Source organism: Mirounga leonina, unplaced genomic scaffold (assembly GCF_011800145.1).
Source record: "Mirounga leonina isolate KUSES-001 unplaced genomic scaffold, KU_Mleo_1.0 Mir_91, whole genome shotgun sequence".
Classification (NCBI taxonomy): Eukaryota; Metazoa; Chordata; class Mammalia; order Carnivora; family Phocidae; genus Mirounga; species Mirounga leonina.
The window spans coordinates 10,146,136-10,166,675 of NW_023270839.1; the positions used below are offsets into that span (position 1 = coordinate 10,146,136).

The following is a 20,540-nucleotide window of genomic DNA, read 5'->3' on the forward strand; positions in this document are numbered from 1 at the left end:
TAAATTTCAAAGTCAAATGAGATTGTTAAAAGACCCAAATGAATGAAAATCCTTGGCAACCCCCGTGGCCTTAGTGCCCTCTTCTTTCTCTCTACAGGTCATCCCAGAACAAGCCACACAATGGAGTCCACAGAATAATTAAATCAGTCTGAAGTGTTAGAATTCATTTTGCAGGGCTGACCATCTGCCAGGATATATAGTTTCTTCTCTCTGCACTCTTCCTAGTTGTCTATGTGGTCACAGTCAGGTAACCTTTTCATTGTGGTCACAGTGTTTTACATCCGAAACTTGAACGCCCCGTACTTTCTTCCTGGGAACCTCTCCTTTATAGATATGACCCTCACTTCCTTTGCTGCTGCTAAGATGATTGTGAACTTGGTTTAAAAAAAAAAGCATAAGACCATTTCCTTTGCTGGATCTTTCTCCTTCACTTACTAGATGGAGTTGAAATGGAACTTTGGTCTCCATGGCATATGACAGATATGCCGCTATTTGTAAGCCCCTACATTGCACAACCATCATGAACAGGAAGGTGTGTGTTTTGCTGGTAGTGACCTCAGGATTCTTAGGTCTTCACTTAGGGCTTTTTTTGTGAATTTGCCTTTCTGTGGTCCCAAGGTGGTGGACCGCATTTCCTGTGATCTCCCTCTGGTTACTAAGTTTGCCTGCATAGATACGTATTTCGTACAGATTGCCACCGTTACCAGCAGTGGGATGATCTCTCTGAGCTGGTTCATGATTTTGCTTATCTCCTACAGTCGGATCCTCATGACCATTAAGAGTCACTCTTCTACTCATTCCACTTTGATTGCATTGCAGTGGTGATTCTCTTTCTTGGCCCATGCATCTTCACTTGTATCTGGCCCTTCAGCAACCCCTCTGTGGATAAGTCCCTTGCTGTATTTTACACCAGTGTCACCCCATCTTGAACCTAATTATCTACACTCTGTGAAACAAAGAAATGGAGATAGCCATGAAGAAATTCTGGCGTGATTTTGTGAGTTCAAGAGAGAACACTTAGATTAAAATGTAATTTAGAAACAGGTTTTTAAAAGTTTTTAAAGAAAACTTTAGATCTTTTAAAAACTGTTACTGATCTGATACAGAGTAACAAGACTTATAAAAGTCAGACGTTCAAGGATATTTTTGAATCTAGTACCAACAAAAAAATAAATGAATGGCTTTAGGTATTTTAAATGATTCCAACTAATTATAAAAAAAGGTCCATTAACAACTCACTGTATTTAAGATATATCAAATATATGCTTTATTTAGGTATTAGAATGGCATTGGTTGAAAGGGAAAATAAAGCAAATCTCCAGAAAATCTATCACATTTTTCTGCACAGTCAGAATGATTTGGCACTTATTGTGGGCCCGAGGTTGGTTCTCTGTCTCCTCAATAATTTTAATGTCTGAGTCAGCACTTACATGTGGTGCTTCTTAAGAAAACAGTAACTCTGAGTTTCAGTATCTACAGATATACTGCCAAAATACACTCATTTTTCTTGTGCCTCCAAGATGAGTTTTCATAGATACTTTTAAGGCTCCTAATATCATTAAAATTTCTTTCCATCTTCTCATTCCAAAATTTCTCAGTTTCAGAATCTATGTCCCTGACTCCAAAAAGAAAAAAAAAAGTTACTAAATTTAGGAATACACACTCCTGGTTTCCTTAAGAGTAAACTGAATTTACCATATAATATTTAATAATAAATTACATTTTGCATGTTATCATTCTCCAGGAAACTAATGTAATGACATTTGGATATCATCACATCACTAATTCCCATTGATAAAACACAGTTCAATGGAGTTTCTCTAGCTGTGAATTTGAACAGATTCATTCACAACTTGTCATCAGTCCTCTCTGTAAGAGATGCATTGACACATAAAATAAAAAAACAGCAGCTTTAAGAAGTTGTGCTTTATCTTTTTTTTTTTTTAAGAGAGAGAGGGGGCAGTAGAAGGGCAGAGGGGGAAGCACACTCCCTGCTAAGTGCAAAGCCCAAGGAAGGGCTTGATCTCATGACCCTGAGATCATGATCAGAGCTCAAACCAAGGCTGCTTAACTGACTGAGCCACCCACGTGCCCCATGAAGTTTTATCTTTTCAACAAGTCTAACTGTAGACACAAGTGGAGTCTTGACAACAAAAGAAAATCAATAGGTATTTTTTAGATTATTTTCTCCACTTTTACATATCATATAACCACGATCATAAAACCAGAATTTAATGATTATGAAAAACCTTGAAGTCACAGGGAAGAAATTTAAGGTAGTGGCAGCAAATGTGGTTACAGAGACAAAAGGAAATAGGAAAATAACGCCGTGTATTCACTCAATGAAAACAAATAATGTGAATAACACAACAATAACCAAATGCTTTATTTAACTTTAATGATGTCAAATTGAGAACAAGACAACTTTTATAAGAGGTAAGTCTATTATACTATGATCAAACTATCTCAAAACGTATTTCTAATAAATTCCAAATTCCTCAGAAATTACTTCCTTATGTTCCATTGCGGAGTGGAGCCATGATGCCCTGTGCAGTATAGAAGTCATTGGTGTCACCTGCCTACCACCAGCTCCTTCACCTGCATGTCTGTGCCCTTGCCTGGCCTGCCTGTGCTGCTCCCATTCTACAGGCAAATTGTTGGTGAATATGAAACATGAAACATAACCAAAACAGAAGCAGCACAACAGACAAGTACACACATTTATTCTACTATAGATGCACACACCTCAATGCCTCCACTACTACCCTCCCAGTCAAAAGATAAATACATTTAAAAATAGCTAGGGAGCTATGAGAGATTTCCTGGGTCAGCCACAATAACTATTAGAGAAAATGAAAGAACCCAAAGCATTTAGAGAACTCCCTTATTTCCCACAAAAGTCAAAATTCTATTTGACACATCCATGCCAAATACTCATCACTGCCAGAGTAGGAAGCACAAGGACAGCTTTACACATAGATCACACACAAATGTAGACATATTTGCTGATGTGTTCAATGGGGCCCGAAAGAGTCCCTTGCCCAAAATCTTCACTCGGTATAGCTTGTCACATGACCCGAAATTCCACTACATTTTTTCCATTCTTTTAGTGATAAAACCATTTGCTTTTAATACATTCATTATTTAAATATACAAAAATACAAATGGTAACACATTTGCCTATTTTCAGTCATGCATATCATATCATGAATGAATTTATTAACTCTTCTATGACAACCAGCTGAGGTCAAAGCCTTGCAGAAACGGTGGCCTGATCCATGTGGAGACTAGGAATAGACAGGGAAAAGATAGAGAAAGGCAGGGAAAATGGCCTAGGAAGCACAAAGGTTTTACATATTTTCTATTTTTTTTAGACAAGCTTTGATCATACTATAATGAATCGAAGAGCACTGGCCAAGAGGAGAGAACAACTTTGAAGTTCTATTTGTGTAACAGGAAAATGGGTCTAACTCTAAGAAATTGCACCTGAAGATCTGGGTCCTAGTTGGAATCCCAGATTCTGCAGGCACTGCTATCCAGCACAATCACATTCGAAAAAAACTGATAACAGTTGACCCTTGAACAACATGGGTTTGAACTGCCCGGGCCCACCTATATGCCAATTTCTTTTGAAAAATGCAGTACACTACTGTAAATATATTTTCTCTTCCTTATGATTTTCTTAATGGCATTTTCTTGTGTTTAGCTTATTTTATTGTAAGACTACAGTATATAAAAAAAACATTTTATGTTATTGGTAAGGCTTCCAGTCAACACTAGGCTATTAGTTGTTAAGTTTTGGGAGATTCAAAGTGACACATGGATTTTTGACTATGCAAGGGGTTACCACCCCTAGCCCCTGCTTTAAGGGTCAACTATATTATATTGTCTCTACTCCACACAAAGACTTTGCAAATGTTGATAGAAACTCAATTCCTAATCACCAATACCTGCAAAAACCTAAATGGATAAGCAACCTGTGACATATCCATATGTTGAACAATAAAAAGGAATAAACTAGGATTTGAAAAGCATCTTCAGAGAAACAGCAATAAAACTGGAAAAAGTTTTCAGACAAAAATACCCAAAGCAAAATAAAACCTTTAAACTTTTTGAAGTCTAAGAAAATAACCAGAGGCCGTACAACAAATTGAGAAATATTTATTCATGTACCTCAGTAATAACAGAGGGAGTCTCTGACGCTTAAGCCAGAGTCTTCTCCTATTTCTCCCACCTCTCTGCTGTGAAAGTTCTTTGCTACACAGGTGCTGCATTCCATAAGGAAAAGCAGCTCCCATTATCCCTCCAAACTCCAAAACTGAGATAAAGAGATTATATCCCAGGGGGTACTAAGGCTGGCTGTGGTAACTGGTGGCTCCCATCTCCCCAGCCTGGCTCTGGCTCCATGGTACAGAGTTCTGCCCAGGGTGAGCACTGCAGACAAGAGAGGCATGGAAGCCCTGCCTGAGGGAGGTGACTTTATTTGGAGAGCAATATAGAAAATCTATGTCCAGGGCCTATTGTTTGAAATGATCAGGGTCACAATGGAAACACCTTTAATGATCCCACAAAAATAAAAAATATATGTATTTTAAAGGAATACTATGGAAAACTATGTACCAACAAGTTAGATAACTCATATGAAATGGACAAATGCCTAAGAATACACAATAATAGAAAATCTAAACAGACATATAAGAAATAGATATTGTTAGCATTTTTTTAAACTTCCCAAAGGAAAACTCCAGGCTCTGATGACTTCATTGGTAAATTCTGCCAAATTTTTAAAGAAGAAATAAGACCAATTCTTCAAAAACTCTTCCAGGAAATGGAGAAGTAGTCCACAACTACTCATTCTATGTCTATGTCTAAGTAGTTCACAACTCATTCTATGAGGGAAATTTTACCCTGATACCAAAGCCAGACAAAGACAGCACAAAATAAAAAAAAATACAGACCAATATTTCTCATCAATGCAGACTCAACTATATACTACAGCACAGAAACACGCTTTATTTTTTAAATTATTTTTTAAAGATTTTATTTATTTATTTGACAGTGAGAGAGAGAACACAAGTAGGCGGAGTGGGTAAGGGAGAAGCAGGCTTCCCGCCGAGCAGGGAGCCCGATGTGGGGCTCAATCCCAGGATGCTGGGATCATGACCTGAGCCAAAGGCAGACACTTAACGACTGAGCCCCCCAGGCGCCCCAGAAACACACTTTAAATATAAAGACATAGATAGGTTAAACATGTGAGGATAAAGGAGAAGAACAAAGTCAAACGACTGATACTACTCAACTTCAGGACTTACTATAAAGCTACAGTAACCAAGATAATGTGGTATTGACAAATATCAATGGAATGAAATAGAGGATCCAGAAATAGACTCACATAAATTTAGGCAACTGATCTTTGAAAGGAGCAAAGGTAATACAGTGGAGCAAAGATAGTCTTTTCAACAAATGGTACTTGAGCAACTGGACATCCACATACCAAAAAATAGAGGGGGAGGGAGGGATGAGGAAGAGAGGGAGGGAGGGAGGGAGAGAGAGAGAGAAAGAAAGAAAAGAGAAATGAAAGAAAAAAGAAAAAGAGAAACCTACATATACCTTACACTTTTCACAAAATTTAACCCAAAAGGATCACAGCCCAATCGTGAAGTGCAAAAATAGAAATCTCCTAGAAGATAACATAGGAAAAAAATCTAGTTGACCTTGTGTGTGGCAATGACTTTTAAATACAACACCAAAGGCACGATCCATGAAAGAAATAACAGACAAGCTGGACTGCATGGAAATTTAGAACTTTTTCTCTGCAAATGACAATGCTAAGAGAATGAGAAGACAAGCCACACTGGGAAAAAAATATTTACAAAAGACATATCTGATAAAGGGCTGTTATCCAGTATACTCAAAGATCTCTTTAAACTCAATAACAAAGAAAACAACCTGATTAAAAGAAAAATCAGAAAGACACCTGATCAAAAACCTCACTTAAGAATAAATACAAATGGGAAATAAGCATGTGAAAAGATGTTCAGCATCATCTATCATCAAGGAACTAAAAACTAAAACAACAACAAGATCCACTATAAACTTACTGGGATTACCAAATCTAAAACACTAATGACATCAAATACTGGCAAGGATATGCAGCAACAGGAACTCTAATCCTAATGGGAATGCAAAATGGTACATTCACTTTGGAAGACAATTTGGCAGTTGCTTACAAAACTAAATAAACTCTTACCATTCAATCCAGCAACTGTACTGCTTAGTATTTACCCAAATGCATTGGAACAAAAACCTCCATACTGAGGTTCACAGCAGTGTTTTTCATAATTGCCCAAATTTGGAATCAACCAAGATCTCCTTCAGAAGGTGAATAGATAAATAGACCGTGGTACATCCAGACAATGAAATATTATTCAGTGCTAAAAGGAAATAAGACATGGAAGAAACTTAAATGCATATTATGGAGTGAAAAAAGCCAATGTGAAAAGGGTGCATTTTGTATGTTTCCAGTTATATGCCATTCTGGAAAAGGCAAAACTATGCAATCCATAAAATTAGCAGTTGCCAGGGATTAAGAAAGATGGAAAAGTAAATAGGCAGAGCACAGATTATTTCAGGGCAGTGAAACTATTCTGTATGATACTACAATGGTGAATACATGTTATTATGTATTTGTGATAACCTTAGGGATAATCAAAATCCCTATAGTATGTACAACATCAAAAGTGAACCTAATGGGGGCACCTGGGTGGCTCAGTCGTTAAGCGTCTGCCTTCGGCTCAGATCATGATCCCAAGGTCCTGGGATCAAGCCCCACATCGGGCTCCCTGCTCTGCGGGAAGCCTGCTTCTCCCTCTCCCACTCCCCCTGCTTGTGTTCCCTCTCTCGCTGTGTCTCTCTCTGTCAAATAAATAAATAAAATCTTTAAAAAAAAAAAGTGAACCTAATGTAAACTATGGACTTTGAGTGACAGTGATATGTCAGTGAGGGTTCACTGATTGGAAGGATGTATCACTGGGGTATTGAATGTTGACCATGAGGGAGGCTGTGCACGTAGGGGGCTCAGGAGGTATATGGGAACTCGGCACATTCCATTCAATTTTGCTGTAAATCTAAAACTACTCTAGATGGGTATTAAAGAGGGCACATAGTGAATGGAGCACTGGGTGTTATATGCAAACAATGAATCATGGAACACTACCTCAAAAACTAATGATGTAATGTATGGTGACTAACATAATAAAATTAAAAAAATACAAAAAACACATCATAGAAAAACACACACAAAAATAAAAACTACTCTAAAGAAAAAGCTATTTTTTAAAAAAATTCAAAAAAATAAAGGATAGAAAAATATATACCATATAAACACAAATCAAAAGAAATCACCAGAGGCCATTTTAATATCAAAGTATACTTCAGAGCAAAGAATATTGCCAGGGATAAGAATGTCATTTCATGGGGTGCCTGAGTGGCTCTGTCGGTTAAGTGTCTGCCTTAGGCTCAGGTCAAAATCCCAGGGTCCTGTGATCGAGGTAACCTCCCTCTCCCCTCCCGCCCCTCCCCAGACTCCCTGCTCAGCCAGAAGTCTGCTTCTCCCTCTCCCCCTCTGCCCCTCCCCCCACTCATGCTCTCGCTTGTGCGCTCTCTCTTTCTCAAATAAATAAAATCTCTTTAAAAATGTCATTTCATATTAAGAAACCAATTAATCAGGAAGCAGTAACAATTTAATTATTTATGTCCCTGATAACAGAATTTGAATACATATGAAGCAAAAACTGAGAGAGTTGCAAGGAGAAATAATTTTCTTTAAATATAATCAGCAAATTGGAGGAGGAAGTCATAAAGAGGACATGACCACCGGTTGACCCATGAACTGGACCTGGGCAATGGGAGTTTCCTCACCCCCTCCCCTGTCCTTGGAATGTGCATTCTACTTGCCTTCCCTGCTCCCAGAAGCTGCTCTGGGATGATGATGGCTTCACTGGTAAATTCTGCCAAATTTTTAAAGAAGAAATAAGACCAATTCTTCGAAAACTCTTCCAATATATATACTGCCCTTGAGAGAGTGATGTGGTGTTGAGACCATCTGGACAGTATACGTGGCTGAACCCACTTAAGGCCTCTATATTAACTTGAAGATTTGGCAGGCATGGTGGTTATATATCATATTCATCAAGATATGACTTCTCTTGCAACTGGAACTAAAACCTTAACTGAATTTATGACATAATCTAGTTAGAGACTAAGATTGCAGAAGATATCTTCTTCGTACTTATATGTTAAATAAAAAATAATTTAAAACTTCACTAATGTTTAATGCATAGCTGCTTTATGTGTGATTTTTATCTCCTTGTTCTGATTTCTAGAATATGCAAAAGTTATTCTTGACAAGGACATCCCCGAGAGATGTCCAATGGAAATTATTTTCATGATTCTTGTTCTGCCCAGAATACAGAATAGGAGACTTTCGCCCAAGGGATTCCTTCTAGTGGTGACTATATGTTAGGCTTCCAGAAGATACTGTCTCCACCCAACTGTGAATGTCATCTCAAGCATACATCAGAGGAGGATAAGAGAAGAGGAAAAAGCAATCTGGTCTTAGGGAAAATTTGTGTTTGGTAAGTTATCTCGTGTTCTCTGTGACTCTCTTCTTTAATTTTTTAAAAATACATGTATGTATCTGTATCGCCCATGCCCACCAGTGCCAACTTGAGTGTGGCTTGTTTAACTTCTGACCTTTCAAGATGGTAATATAGTTTTTCTCCTCCCATCCTATTCCTACGGTGCTTCTATGGTCTCTTTAACAAAGGTGTACATACCACCAGCATGCAGCGCCACGGAGATGTTCTCAGGTCTGCTTTAGAAGATCTCTGTTCTTTGATGCCTGCTGGATATTAGCAACTTCCAGCTATCTTGGCTCAAGTGGATCTTGTCATTTAAGAGGATAAAGTTTTTCAAATCAGATACAGTATTATACGCTAAGGTAATTTTTAACATAGAGATAGAAGTAAAAACGGTTATATATCCAGTGAGAAATGATATAAAACTCAATAACTACAGAAGTAAGATAAAACTACAACCTGACAGAAAAGGAAGGCATCTTAAGTTAGTAGCAAGAACTTGGACTTTCTCCCTATGCACCTTACCTAGTGTATATCTCAGGCAATTCATTAAATTCTGAGTCCAAGTTTCTCCTGTAAAAACATAAATATTGAGAATCTCAGTTTTAGGATGATTATTATTTAAAAAATCTTAGTGGATGAACATTGAATCTAAAAGAGCATGAAAAATGTGTTGCTATATTTTAATACTCCTAAAAGAGTAGTTCAGTTTGTCTCCTTTCCCTGATTTTTCAATTTTACTAATCCCAAAGTTATCATTACTCCCTTTGTGAAAATTCTCCAAGTTACAGTTAAGAATTTCAAAGGTGCTTTAATAGAATGTGCTACTGCCTCAGTATGGTTTCTTAAAATATAAATAACCCCTCTTGGACAAAAGCAGAAGTGAAAAGTAAAATGTTGCAAAGCTACTGAAAGCAGGTAGCATGTCTGAACTTCTTTTGCATCTGTATAATCTGTAGGGTTGCTAAGAATGTGCTTGTTCGTTTAGAAAAAATGTAAGAGGTGGGTATTTTTTTAAAAAAGGTGGTACCCTGTATTTTGCTGACATAAAGTAGTTGGCTATTCACTAAGATTGCTGCCAGTAAGCTCTGGACATTGTACTGCTTTAAGCTGCATTTTAACGAACAAAGAAAGAAAAAAACTAATATTTATTAATCATGCACTCAGTACTCGAAAAGTTTAAGTGCTTTTTGTATATTTTCTGACTCCTCGTCATAACATGTCTATTAGATTGAGTGCTCTCTTCTCACAGATGAGGAAATGGAAACAGAAATAGGTTTAGTTCAAGGTCACAAGGTTACCAAGTATTTGAGTTAGATTTCAGACCAGATCAGACTAGTTAAAAAGTCCACAGTCACTATGGACTCTGAAAAACAAACTGAGGGTTCTAGAGTGGAGGGGGTGGGAGGATGGGTTAGCCTGGTGATGGGTATTAAAGAGGGCACTTTCTGCATGGAGCACTGGGTGTTATATGCAAACAATGAATCATGGAAGACTACATCAAAAACTAATGATGTAATGTATGGTGATTAATATAACAATAATAAAAAAAAGTCCACAGTCACTCTACTTAATGTCCTAATTACTGGATTAATATTAATATGTCTATAATTAATGCACCAATATTATGGAATATTAATTTCAAAACTGATTAAAAAACAGCAGGATTTCTTACTGGTAAATTGTTCCCTAGCAATGTACATGTTCATCTTTTAGCAAAATCCTCTGTCAAACACAACTGAAATCCAATTTTGCTATTAGCTATCTTCTGTATCATTTATTCCAACACACACAAAATTAGTTATTGACAACTAATCCCAGAAAGGGATTTGTCTTTACAAAAATTAAGTATCAACGTGAAGCTCAAATTGTTCAAGTTTCTCAAGGGACACAAATGTATTGGGTGTAATATCAGGTTATTTTCTTTAGAAATTAAATCTCTACTATGGTGGGTATGTTTATTTTTAAGTTATGAGACTACTAACACATGTCCCCTTTTCCCCAGCAAATGTGTGTTTTGCCTAATTCTTAGGAATATCTTCTTCATGTCTATCCTATGCTTCTGAGTTCTCAGTATAAGGGAAGGGAAAATTAGTGCTTATGATGAGGTAATGGTTTTCACCATTCACCTGCTTTCTTTGGCACCACCCTTAAGATTTCAAGGCTAAAAAAGGAAGAGACACATAAAAAGTAAAAGAAAGCAAAGGGAAAGAAATAATAAAGGGAGAAGAGATGATATGCAATTATCTTTTTACATCCAGTGAGAAAAGGACTCAATTTACTTAAGGATAAATATAAACAATGTCATTATTATACTTATATAATATTTGTACAAAATAAGAAATTATAAATATTTACATATTATATTTAGAGTATATAACTGACAATCTCTGAAATTTTATCTTCATGCTCACTCAGCGCTAACGGTCAAAGATGTACTTTGCTTCCACAGGTCTACAATTTATTCACATCTTAGAAATGACACATAGATATTTTAAACTTGTACAGCAATATTTTTAAACCTAGGGATTTCCTAGCATCCATGAATATACAGCTGACCCTTGAAAAATGCAGTCAAAAATCTGTGTACAACTTTTGAGTCATCCAAAATTTAACAATTAATAGCCTACTGTTGACCAAAAGCCTTACCGATAACAGTCGACAGAAAAATATTTTGTATATATATTATACATTCAATTACTACAATGAAGTAAGCTAGAAAAAAGAAAATGTTATTTAAAAAATCATAAGGAAGAAAAAACACATTTACAGTGCTGTACCTACTGAAAAAAATCAGCATGTAAATGAACCCACACAGTACACCTGTGTTGTTCAAAAGTCAACTGTAAATGAACACAAATATTTTATATTGATAAGCTTGAATATTTGTTATATTTTGGTTATATATTTGCTACCATTCAGACTTCAAGTCAGACTCTGCATCTGAGTTACCTTCTTCTTTGGTTAATCTCTTTTTTATTTTTTATTTTTAGTTATCAGAAACAAATTGTCTTTAATTGAGAGGCTTTTTATAGAAAAATTAGCATCATATTTAAAGCACCCACATCCTCAAAGTTTATTTTCCATGGTACAATCAGTATTTGAAAATTTTGATTAGAGAAATATTTTTCATGTTTATCCAAAATTAAATAAATCAGATTCTAAATTTCAAAACAAAATAAAAATTATCACATATAATCCCTTTCTCATATAACTCTCATTTTTTCTAATACATTTAGTTTACTAAATGAATTTAATTGTGATCTTAATGATAAATTATGTGCCTGATTTTGCAATTGAATTATTATGCCAAGATATTTATATAAGGCTTTCTATATAGCTTCTCTCCAAAAGATTGTCCCAACATATATTTTATAGTAATAAGCAAAAGATTTAGTTTTATGATGTTTTATAAAAGAGGTTCAACTGAGGCTTGAAAGAATAATTATGTATAATACAATGAAACTGTAATTTTGTACCATGTCATTTGCTCTGGATTTTGATACCTGTTCAATATAATTTTCCTAAATAGATGACTTAAATTTTAGTTATTTAGTATAATGGTTGTTGGTAGTACCCCAACTCAGATTCTTTTTACTGGAGTGGTGGACTGAAGCTAATTTCCAGATGACATTGCAACCTTTTTTTTTTTTTTAGCATTTTCTTTAGCTGTGCTACTTTCCTCATTCACTTCTTGTGAGAGTATCCTCTCAATCAATCATTTACATGAGAATCCCATCTCAGACTTTGCTTTGTGGAAAGCTATCTTAGGCTTTTAGCTTCTTTTAAAAGGCATAATGGCATGAATATTTTGCCAAGATTTGTCTTCCCAATTATATTTTTCACTTTCAGATATAAATGCTCATTTTCAATGAAATTTAACTTTCAATGAAATAGAATTTCAACTAAATTCTAAAAATTAAGTACCCTTTCCCATGCCACTAACTGACAATCTATTCCTTCTCTCTAGATTATTTTAGAGGACGTACTGAATAAAATGGATAAAGGAAATTTGTCTGTAGTGTCAGAATTTGTGCTTTTGGGACTTTGCCACTCATGGAATATGCAGGTCTTATTCTTAATATTTTTTATACTTTACCTGATTATTATATCTGGAAATATTGTCATTATGATCCTAATCATCACTGACTACCGTCTTCATTCCCCCATGTACTTCTTGTTGGCCAACCTGTCCTTTGTTGATATGTGGCTTTCTTCAGTCACCACTCCAAAGATGATCACAGACTTTCTCAGGGAGAACAAGACTATTTCCTTTGGAGGGTGTATGTGCCAGATCCTCTATGTACATTGCGTTGGAGGGGGTGAGATGGTGCTATTAGTGGTAATGGCCTATGACCGGTTTGTAGCCATTTGCAAGCCACTGCACTATTCGACCATTATGAGCCTGCGAAAATGCACTGGGCTGGTGGTGACTTCCTGGACCATTGGCTTTGTGCATGCCATGAGTCAAATGGCTGTGATCGTGCAATTGCCCTTCTGTGGCCCCAGGGAAATTGACAGCTTCTTCTGTGACATACCACTGGTAATCAAGCTTGCTTGCATAGATTCCTACAATTTGGGAATATTAATGAATGCTGACAGTGGGGTTCTGGCCATGACGTGCTTTATTCTGTTGTTGATATCCTATACATATATTCTTCTTACTATCTGCCAAAGCTCTAAAACTGGTGCATCCAAGGCACTATCTACCTGCACTGCCCACATCACAGTGGTGGTGCTTTTCTTCGGGCCTTGCATCTTCATCTATGTGTGGCCACTCAGCATCACCTGGGTGGACAAATTTCTTGCTGTGTTTTACTCTGTTATTACACCTCTCCTAAATCCAGCCATTTATACCCTAAGAAATAAAGAGATAAAAGATGCCATGAAAAGATTCAGACTCTACTACATGCATTCCAAGGGAAATATTTAATGCCCAGAAACCCTACTGTAAGCACTTCAAACTGGTAATACATTGACCTTGTAAAATAGGTTGAAAATTCTAGGCATTCCGTTTATTTCTACATGTTATGGCTGTCTCCAAGTGTAGGAACAGGGTTAATATAATTCAAGAAATCATATTTACTCAACCAGTAGAACACCACAAAATATATCCCTAAAACCCAAACATTAATCATCCTTCTTTCTGAATTATCTAATCAGTCTTCCTGCGCCTTTAACTATGTTAAATGAGAACCTAAAATTCATTGCACAAAGCCATCCACCCATCCTGATGGACAATATCCTAATAAACTTTCTCCTAACTTCATTTGGAAAGTAGTCCTGTGACATTGAATCCTTCCCTCAAACCTTTCACCTAACCTCTTGTTAAGAGGCAATTGATTATTTTTTTCTTTAACTTAGCTTCTTACTCAAATACTAATAGGAAGGCGTGGGAGAAAAAAATAGAGATAATGCAGTAACAGTGGAAAATACATAGGGAATAGGAGTGAATGACATTCTGTGTTTCATTTCCATTAACTCAATACACATAAAAAAATGATAAAACCTAATGATATTTCCCTTGGTTAACTCAGTCTCAAGGACAAATACTTATTATGCCTCACACTATTATTAACCATTTGTGTGAAAGGCCTGAAATGTAAGCTCCTCAAGGGCAAGAGCCATGCCTTTACCTGATTAATTCTTGAAACGGCAGTACCTAATACACTGGTTAATATATAGTAAACAATAAATATATTTTAATGAACATATAAAGGACAATTTTTCCACTCAAAACCCATAACATGTATTGATCAGGCTAACAGAAGTGCAGTCTTTTGTCATTAAAAAAATTCCTAGGTTTCAACTTACAACTAAAATTTACTTTCTTTCTTGCAGAATTACAAATTAAGTGATTGAAATTCACTTGCAAGAATCAACAATAAGAGTCATAAAATAAATATTTGACACACAGAATTCTCGTAATATGGAAACAAAATACAACAAAATGACAATAAAAATAATGTATTTATCCTTGAATGCCTACTCTATGCCCTTATGTTATATGCATTAATTTAAATGTTTTTATTATTTCCAATGTATGACTAAGAAAATGAGACTAGGAAATGTAAATTAAAGTTCCTCAACAGGTGGGGGAGGAGCAAGATGGCAGAGGAGTAGGAGACCTAAATTTTGACTGGTCCCAGGAATTCAGCTAGATAAGGATCAAACCATTCTGATCACCTACAAACTCAACAGGAGATCGAAGAAAACAATAGCAGAAACACTCTGAACAGAAGAGCGACGACATTCTGGAAGGTAGGACATGTGGAGAAGTGAATCCGAGGTGATACTGGGGAGGATAGGAGGTGGGGGAGGGGGCCTCCATCAGGCGCTACTGGAAAGTGATAGAGCAGCAGAGCATAAAATCGTAACTTTCAGAAGTCTGCTCCACTGAGGGACGTTGCTCCAGTGGCTAAGCAGGGGGGGTGAAACCCTCACTGGGACAGTGTGGTCTCAGGACTCTCAGGGTCACAAAAAGACCGGGGGTGACTGAGTGTGGCAGAGCTCCCAGGTATCGGAGCAGAGAAGCCAGCTGCAGAGATGGAGCTGAGGAGTGGGCTCTCAGCTCAGGGTTGCCATAAACCGTGATCCATGGCACAGTCGGGCCACTGCTCCTCCAGCAGGGACCCAACAAGTGGCAGATCCAGGAGACTCCCCTTCCTCCCCCGGGAGGAGTGGCGCGGGAGCGCACCACAGGGATCTGTTGGGTTTGGAGACTCCACACGGGGTCGTGGGCCAGAGATAGAAATGTTGGTCACAGGCCGGGTGAGCACAGAGTGAGGCCGGAGTCGGGGAAGACGGGAGTGATTGACTACTTTTCTCTGGGGGCACACTGAGGAGTGGGGCACTGAGTTCTCGGCTCCTCCGGGGAGAGATTGGGAGGCCACCATTTTCACTCTCATCCTCCAAAGCTGTACGGGAAGCTTGCAGGGAACAAAAGCTCCCAAGAGCAAACCTGAGCAGATTACTTAGCCCAGACCCGGCAAGGGCGGGGCAATTCCGCCTCCAGCAAAGACATTTTAGAACCACAGCAACAAGTCCCTCCCCCAGAAGATCAGCAAGAACAGCCAGCCAAGACCAAGTTTACCGATCAATGAGAACGGCAGAACTCCAGCACTAGGGGAATACTGCACATACAGTTCATGGCTTTTTTTCCCATGATTCTTTAGTCTTTCAAAGTTAAATTTTTTAATTTTCTTTTTTTTTTTTTTGGAATTTTTCTTTTTCCCTTTTTCAACCAACATCTTATCAATCCCTTTTTTAAAAAATCTTTTTTTATTTTTCATTTTTAGAGTCATATTCTATCCCTTCACAGTAGTTAACCTTATTTTTAGTATATATATATATAAGTTGTTATATATATATAAGTTGTTCTCTCTTTAAAATTTTGGGATACAGTTTGTTTCTTTTTTCTTTCTTTCCCTTTCTTTTTCCCCCAGTTTCAGGTCTCTTCTGATTGTTTAGTGTATATTTTTCTGGGGTCGTTGTTATCCTGTTAGCATTTTGTTCTCTCATTCATCTATTCTCCTCTGGACAAAATGACAAGATGGAAAAAAACACCTAAAAAAAAAAAAGAACAAGAGGCAGTACTGACTGCCAGGGACCTAATCAATACGGACATTAGTAAGATGTCAGAACTAGAGTTCAGAAATGATGATTTTAAAGATACTAGTTGGGCTTGAAAAAAAGCATGGAAGATATTAGAGAAACCCTTTCTGGGGAAATAAAAGAACTAACATCTAACCAAGTTGAAATCAAAAAGGCTATTAATGAGGTGCAATCAAAAATGGAGGCTCTAACTGCTAGGATAAATGAGGCAGAAGAGAGAATTAGTGATACAGAAGACCAAATGATGGAAAATAAAGAAGCTGAGAAAAAGAGAGATAAACAACTACTGGATCACGAGGGCAGAATTCGAGAGATAAGTGATATCATAAGATGAAACAATGTTAGAATAATTGGGATCCCAGAAGAAGAAGAAAGAGAGAGAGGGAGAAGCAGACCTCTCGCGGAGCAGGGAGCCCGATGCGGGGCTCGATCCCAGGACCCTGGGATCATGACCCAAGCCGAAGGCAGACCCTTAATGACTGAGCCACCCAGGCGCCCCACCACTGTATGTTTTAAGCAATTTTTTTTCTGTCCAGAATACTGAGAATCTTTTTTCTCTGTCTGTCCTTATAAGATAAACCTGAGTGTTAAGTATGATTTTTATGGATTTCCTAATATTGTAAAAGTAGAAGGGCTTAAGAATGAAAAATACAACTTAGATTTCCTTGCAATATAATTTGCCACAACAAAATCCAAGATCTACATACTCTCATCTCAAACTTTTTAGTCACTTTCTTCCATGCTATCCAAGCTTAGTATTTACGTATTTATCAGATAGGCAAATTCTCCTTAATTCTCACTGGTTTCTATTAGAATCAGCTTCACAGACATTAATCTAGAGGACTTGCAGTTATGCATACTCTCTAGTCAAACTCAAATGGCCATCAGTCTTAATTTCCATTTAATGAAAATATTGTCTACTCTAGGGGAAGCATTTCTTCCTTAAGCACCAAGACCTCCAACACAGTAGAGCTCAGAGTGATGCAGATGAGAAGCAAAAAAAAATTTTTGAAGATTTTATTTATTTATTTATTTGACAGAGAGAGAGAGAGAGAGAGGGAGGGAGCACAAGCAGGGGGGAGCGGCAGGCAGAGGGACAGGGAGAAGCGGGTTCCCTTGCTGAGCAGGGAGCCCAACATGGAGCTTGATCCCAGGACCCCTGGATCATGACCTGAGCCGAAGGCAGACAGTTAACCGACTAAGCCACTCAGGCGCCCCAAGAAGCAAAAATTTTTGAGTGAGTTGTTACGTGTAACAGTGAGAGGATCCACTACCATTTCTAAACCTTGATTCCCAAATTCAGAGAAGGAAGATCTCATCTTCCAAAAGAGCCATAAAGTCTTCAGTATACCATTCTATCATTCTATTAGAACATTTGTTTGTGAGTGAACAAGTGTTAATATCAGTGTATTCCATGGTCATGAGATCACTGCAGCATTTGTTGAGCTATAAAATAAATTCCTTGATCAGATGTAATGTTATACAGAATACCACCATTGTGATAAAAGCATTTTTTAAATCCATGGATGGTAGTGCAGCCTATGATATTTAGTTAGGAAAAAACTGCATACCTTATTTCAGTAATGTCAGAATTCTACTTCTTCCACAATGGAAATGTCTCAATATAATTTTTTAAAAGAATTTATTTATTTGACACACACAGAGCAAGACAGAGCACAAGCAGGGGGAGCAGCAGAGGGAGACAGAGAAGCAGGCTCCCCATTGAGCAAGAAGCCCAATGCGGGACTCGATCCCAGGACCCTGGGATCATGACCTGAGCCAAAGGCAGACACTTAACCAACTGAGCCACCCAGGCACCCTCTCAATACAGTTAACTTACCACCAGGACACTGGCTGATCCCCACAGTAAATTGTGCCTCTTAGTTGCTCAGCATTAAAGGGGCAGATCACACTAAGAGCCAGATCAAGCTTTGTAAGGAATTCCAAGTTGTTTAGCAATGAATGATATCCAACCCTGGTCATTTTGCATAGGAACTCATTTGTCAAGCACTGAGGTGGCTGAAGAAAGAGGTTAATGTGCTCATAATTTGTCATTTGTCTACCTTACTTCTAAAGTTTCCTCTCTGGTAGATATCCTGCAGTATACATTCACATGGACATCTATATTTTCATAATCTGTGCCCATTCTGAGAGATGTATCATCAGAACTCTCCCCCAGGAATTCTCTGTCAGTAGGCTTCCAATTCTATTCATTCTAAGCCCTGACCATCTAATCACACCATTAGTAACTCTTCATGAATAAATATATATCCATGCTTCTAGCCAAACAAAGTGGACAACCAAATGTACTGCTTGAAATTCTTCCCAATGGGAGAATTTCTCCTTACCACACTCCTTCAGGGCTGTAATCATACTACTACCATAACTAACCAGTATCTAACCATATTACTTCACTAAACTGAGGCACTAAAGCTGTGGACTTTCACTTCTAGTTGCTGCCAATTATATCAAACAAAACCAACTGTATATTCGGGCCCAAATTTTTAATTTTCAGTCCATGGGTTTTAAGGAACTCCCCATGTAGCCATAGATGTATAATGAGGGAGAGCAGGAAATCAGGCAGTAGTAGTTGTTAAAGGACTTTACTATAATCTAATGCAACTTCTTACACCCCTGGGCCTGCTGCTAAGCCCAATTTCTTATGTGCCATTTCCACTTGATGATATCATGTTGTTTTTGCATCTCAATTTTATGGCTTAAAGAATAAGACAGCATTCAGTTTGTGATGGGTAGCTGAAATCACACAATCACTTGAAGCCCAACTTTAGGCACTTAATAACTACTAGAGTTCAGTGGGATGCTAGCCACTGGACCGCTAGAAACCTTACTGAGTTTGTTTATTTCCCACCATCTACTCAGATAGGTCTATGGCATCCAAAATACTTGCTTTTTTTCCCTTTCTTTGGGTCCAAACAGAATTACCACATCAATGTAGTGGACTGGTATAATGTTTGGTGGAATATCAAAATGACCAAGATTTCTGCAGAACATATTATGATGAATGAATTTTATCATATGTGTATTTTTATTATCTATATATCTTTATTATAAAGCTATAATACTTTTATTTTTTTAAGTTAATGGATTGACTTTAGACTTTATTTTTTTAAAAGATTTTATTTATTTATTATTTTTTTTTTTATTCTTATCTTAACCCCCATACATTACATCATTAGTTTTAGATGAAGTGTTCCATGATTCATTGTTTGTGCATAACACCCAGTGGTCCATGCAGAATGTGCCCTCCTCAATACCCACCACGAGGCTAACCCATCCTCCCACCCCAATCCCCTCTAGAACCCTCAGTTTGTTTTTCAGAGTCCATCGTCTCTCATGGTTCGTCTACCCCTCTGATTTCCCCCGCTTCATTCTTCCCCTCCCGCTACCTTCTTCTTTTTTTTTTTAAAGATTTTATTTATTTAACAGAGAGAGACATAGCAAGAGCAGGAACACAAGCAGGGGGAGTGGGAGAGGGAGAAGCAGGCTTCCCGCAGAGCGGGAAGCCCAATGTGGGACTCAATCCCAGGACCCTGGGATCATGACCTGAGCCGAAGGCAGACGCTTAATGACTGAGCCACCCAAGCGCCCTTTTTTTTTCTTAACATATATTGCATTATTTGTTTCAGAGGTACAGATCTGAGATTCAACAGTCTTGCACAATTCACAGCGCTTACCAGAGCACATAGCCTCCCCAGTGTCTATCACCCAGTCACCCCATCCCTCCCACCCCACCCCCCACTCCAGCAACCCTCAGTTGGTTTCCTGCAATTAAGAATTCCTCATATCAGTGAGATCATATGATACATGTCTTTCTCTGATTGACTTTTATCACTCAACATAATACCCTCCAGTTCCATCCACGTCGTTGCAAATGGCAAGATCTCATTCCTTTTGATGGCTGCATAATATTCCATTGTATATATATACCACTTCTTCTTTATCCATTCATCTGTCGATGGACATCTTGGCTCTTTCCACAGTTTGGCTATTGTGGACATTGCTGCTATAAACATCGGGGTGCACGTACCCCTTCGGATCCCTACATTTGTATCTTTGGAGTAAATACCCAGTAGTGCAATTGCTGGATCATATGGTAGCTCTATTTTCAACTTTTTGAGGAACCTCCATACAGTTTTCCACAGTGGCTGCACCAGCTTGCATTCCCACCAACAGTGTAGGAAGGTTCCCCTTTCTCTGCATCCCCGCCAACATCTGTCGTTTCCTGACTTGTTAATTTTAGCCATTCTGACTGGTGTGAGGTGGTAT

The 20,540-nt window shown here is 37.8% G+C and overlaps 1 protein-coding gene and 1 pseudogene across 1 annotated transcript; both read left to right on the top strand.

Annotated features, from left to right (window-relative positions):
- The first annotated feature begins 231 nt into the window (after window positions 1–231).
- LOC118003529 lies at window positions 232–952 on the top strand (annotated as a pseudogene).
- An 11,681-nt stretch (window positions 953–12,633) lies between these two features.
- Window positions 12,634–13,572, top strand: LOC118003062 (olfactory receptor 4K14-like). The gene has a single exon (XM_034993798.1). The coding sequence runs from the start codon at window positions 12,637–12,639 to the stop codon at window positions 13,570–13,572; it is 936 nt and encodes a 311-aa protein (XP_034849689.1). The 5' UTR covers window positions 12,634–12,636.
- Window positions 13,573–20,540: the final 6,968 nt, after the last annotated feature.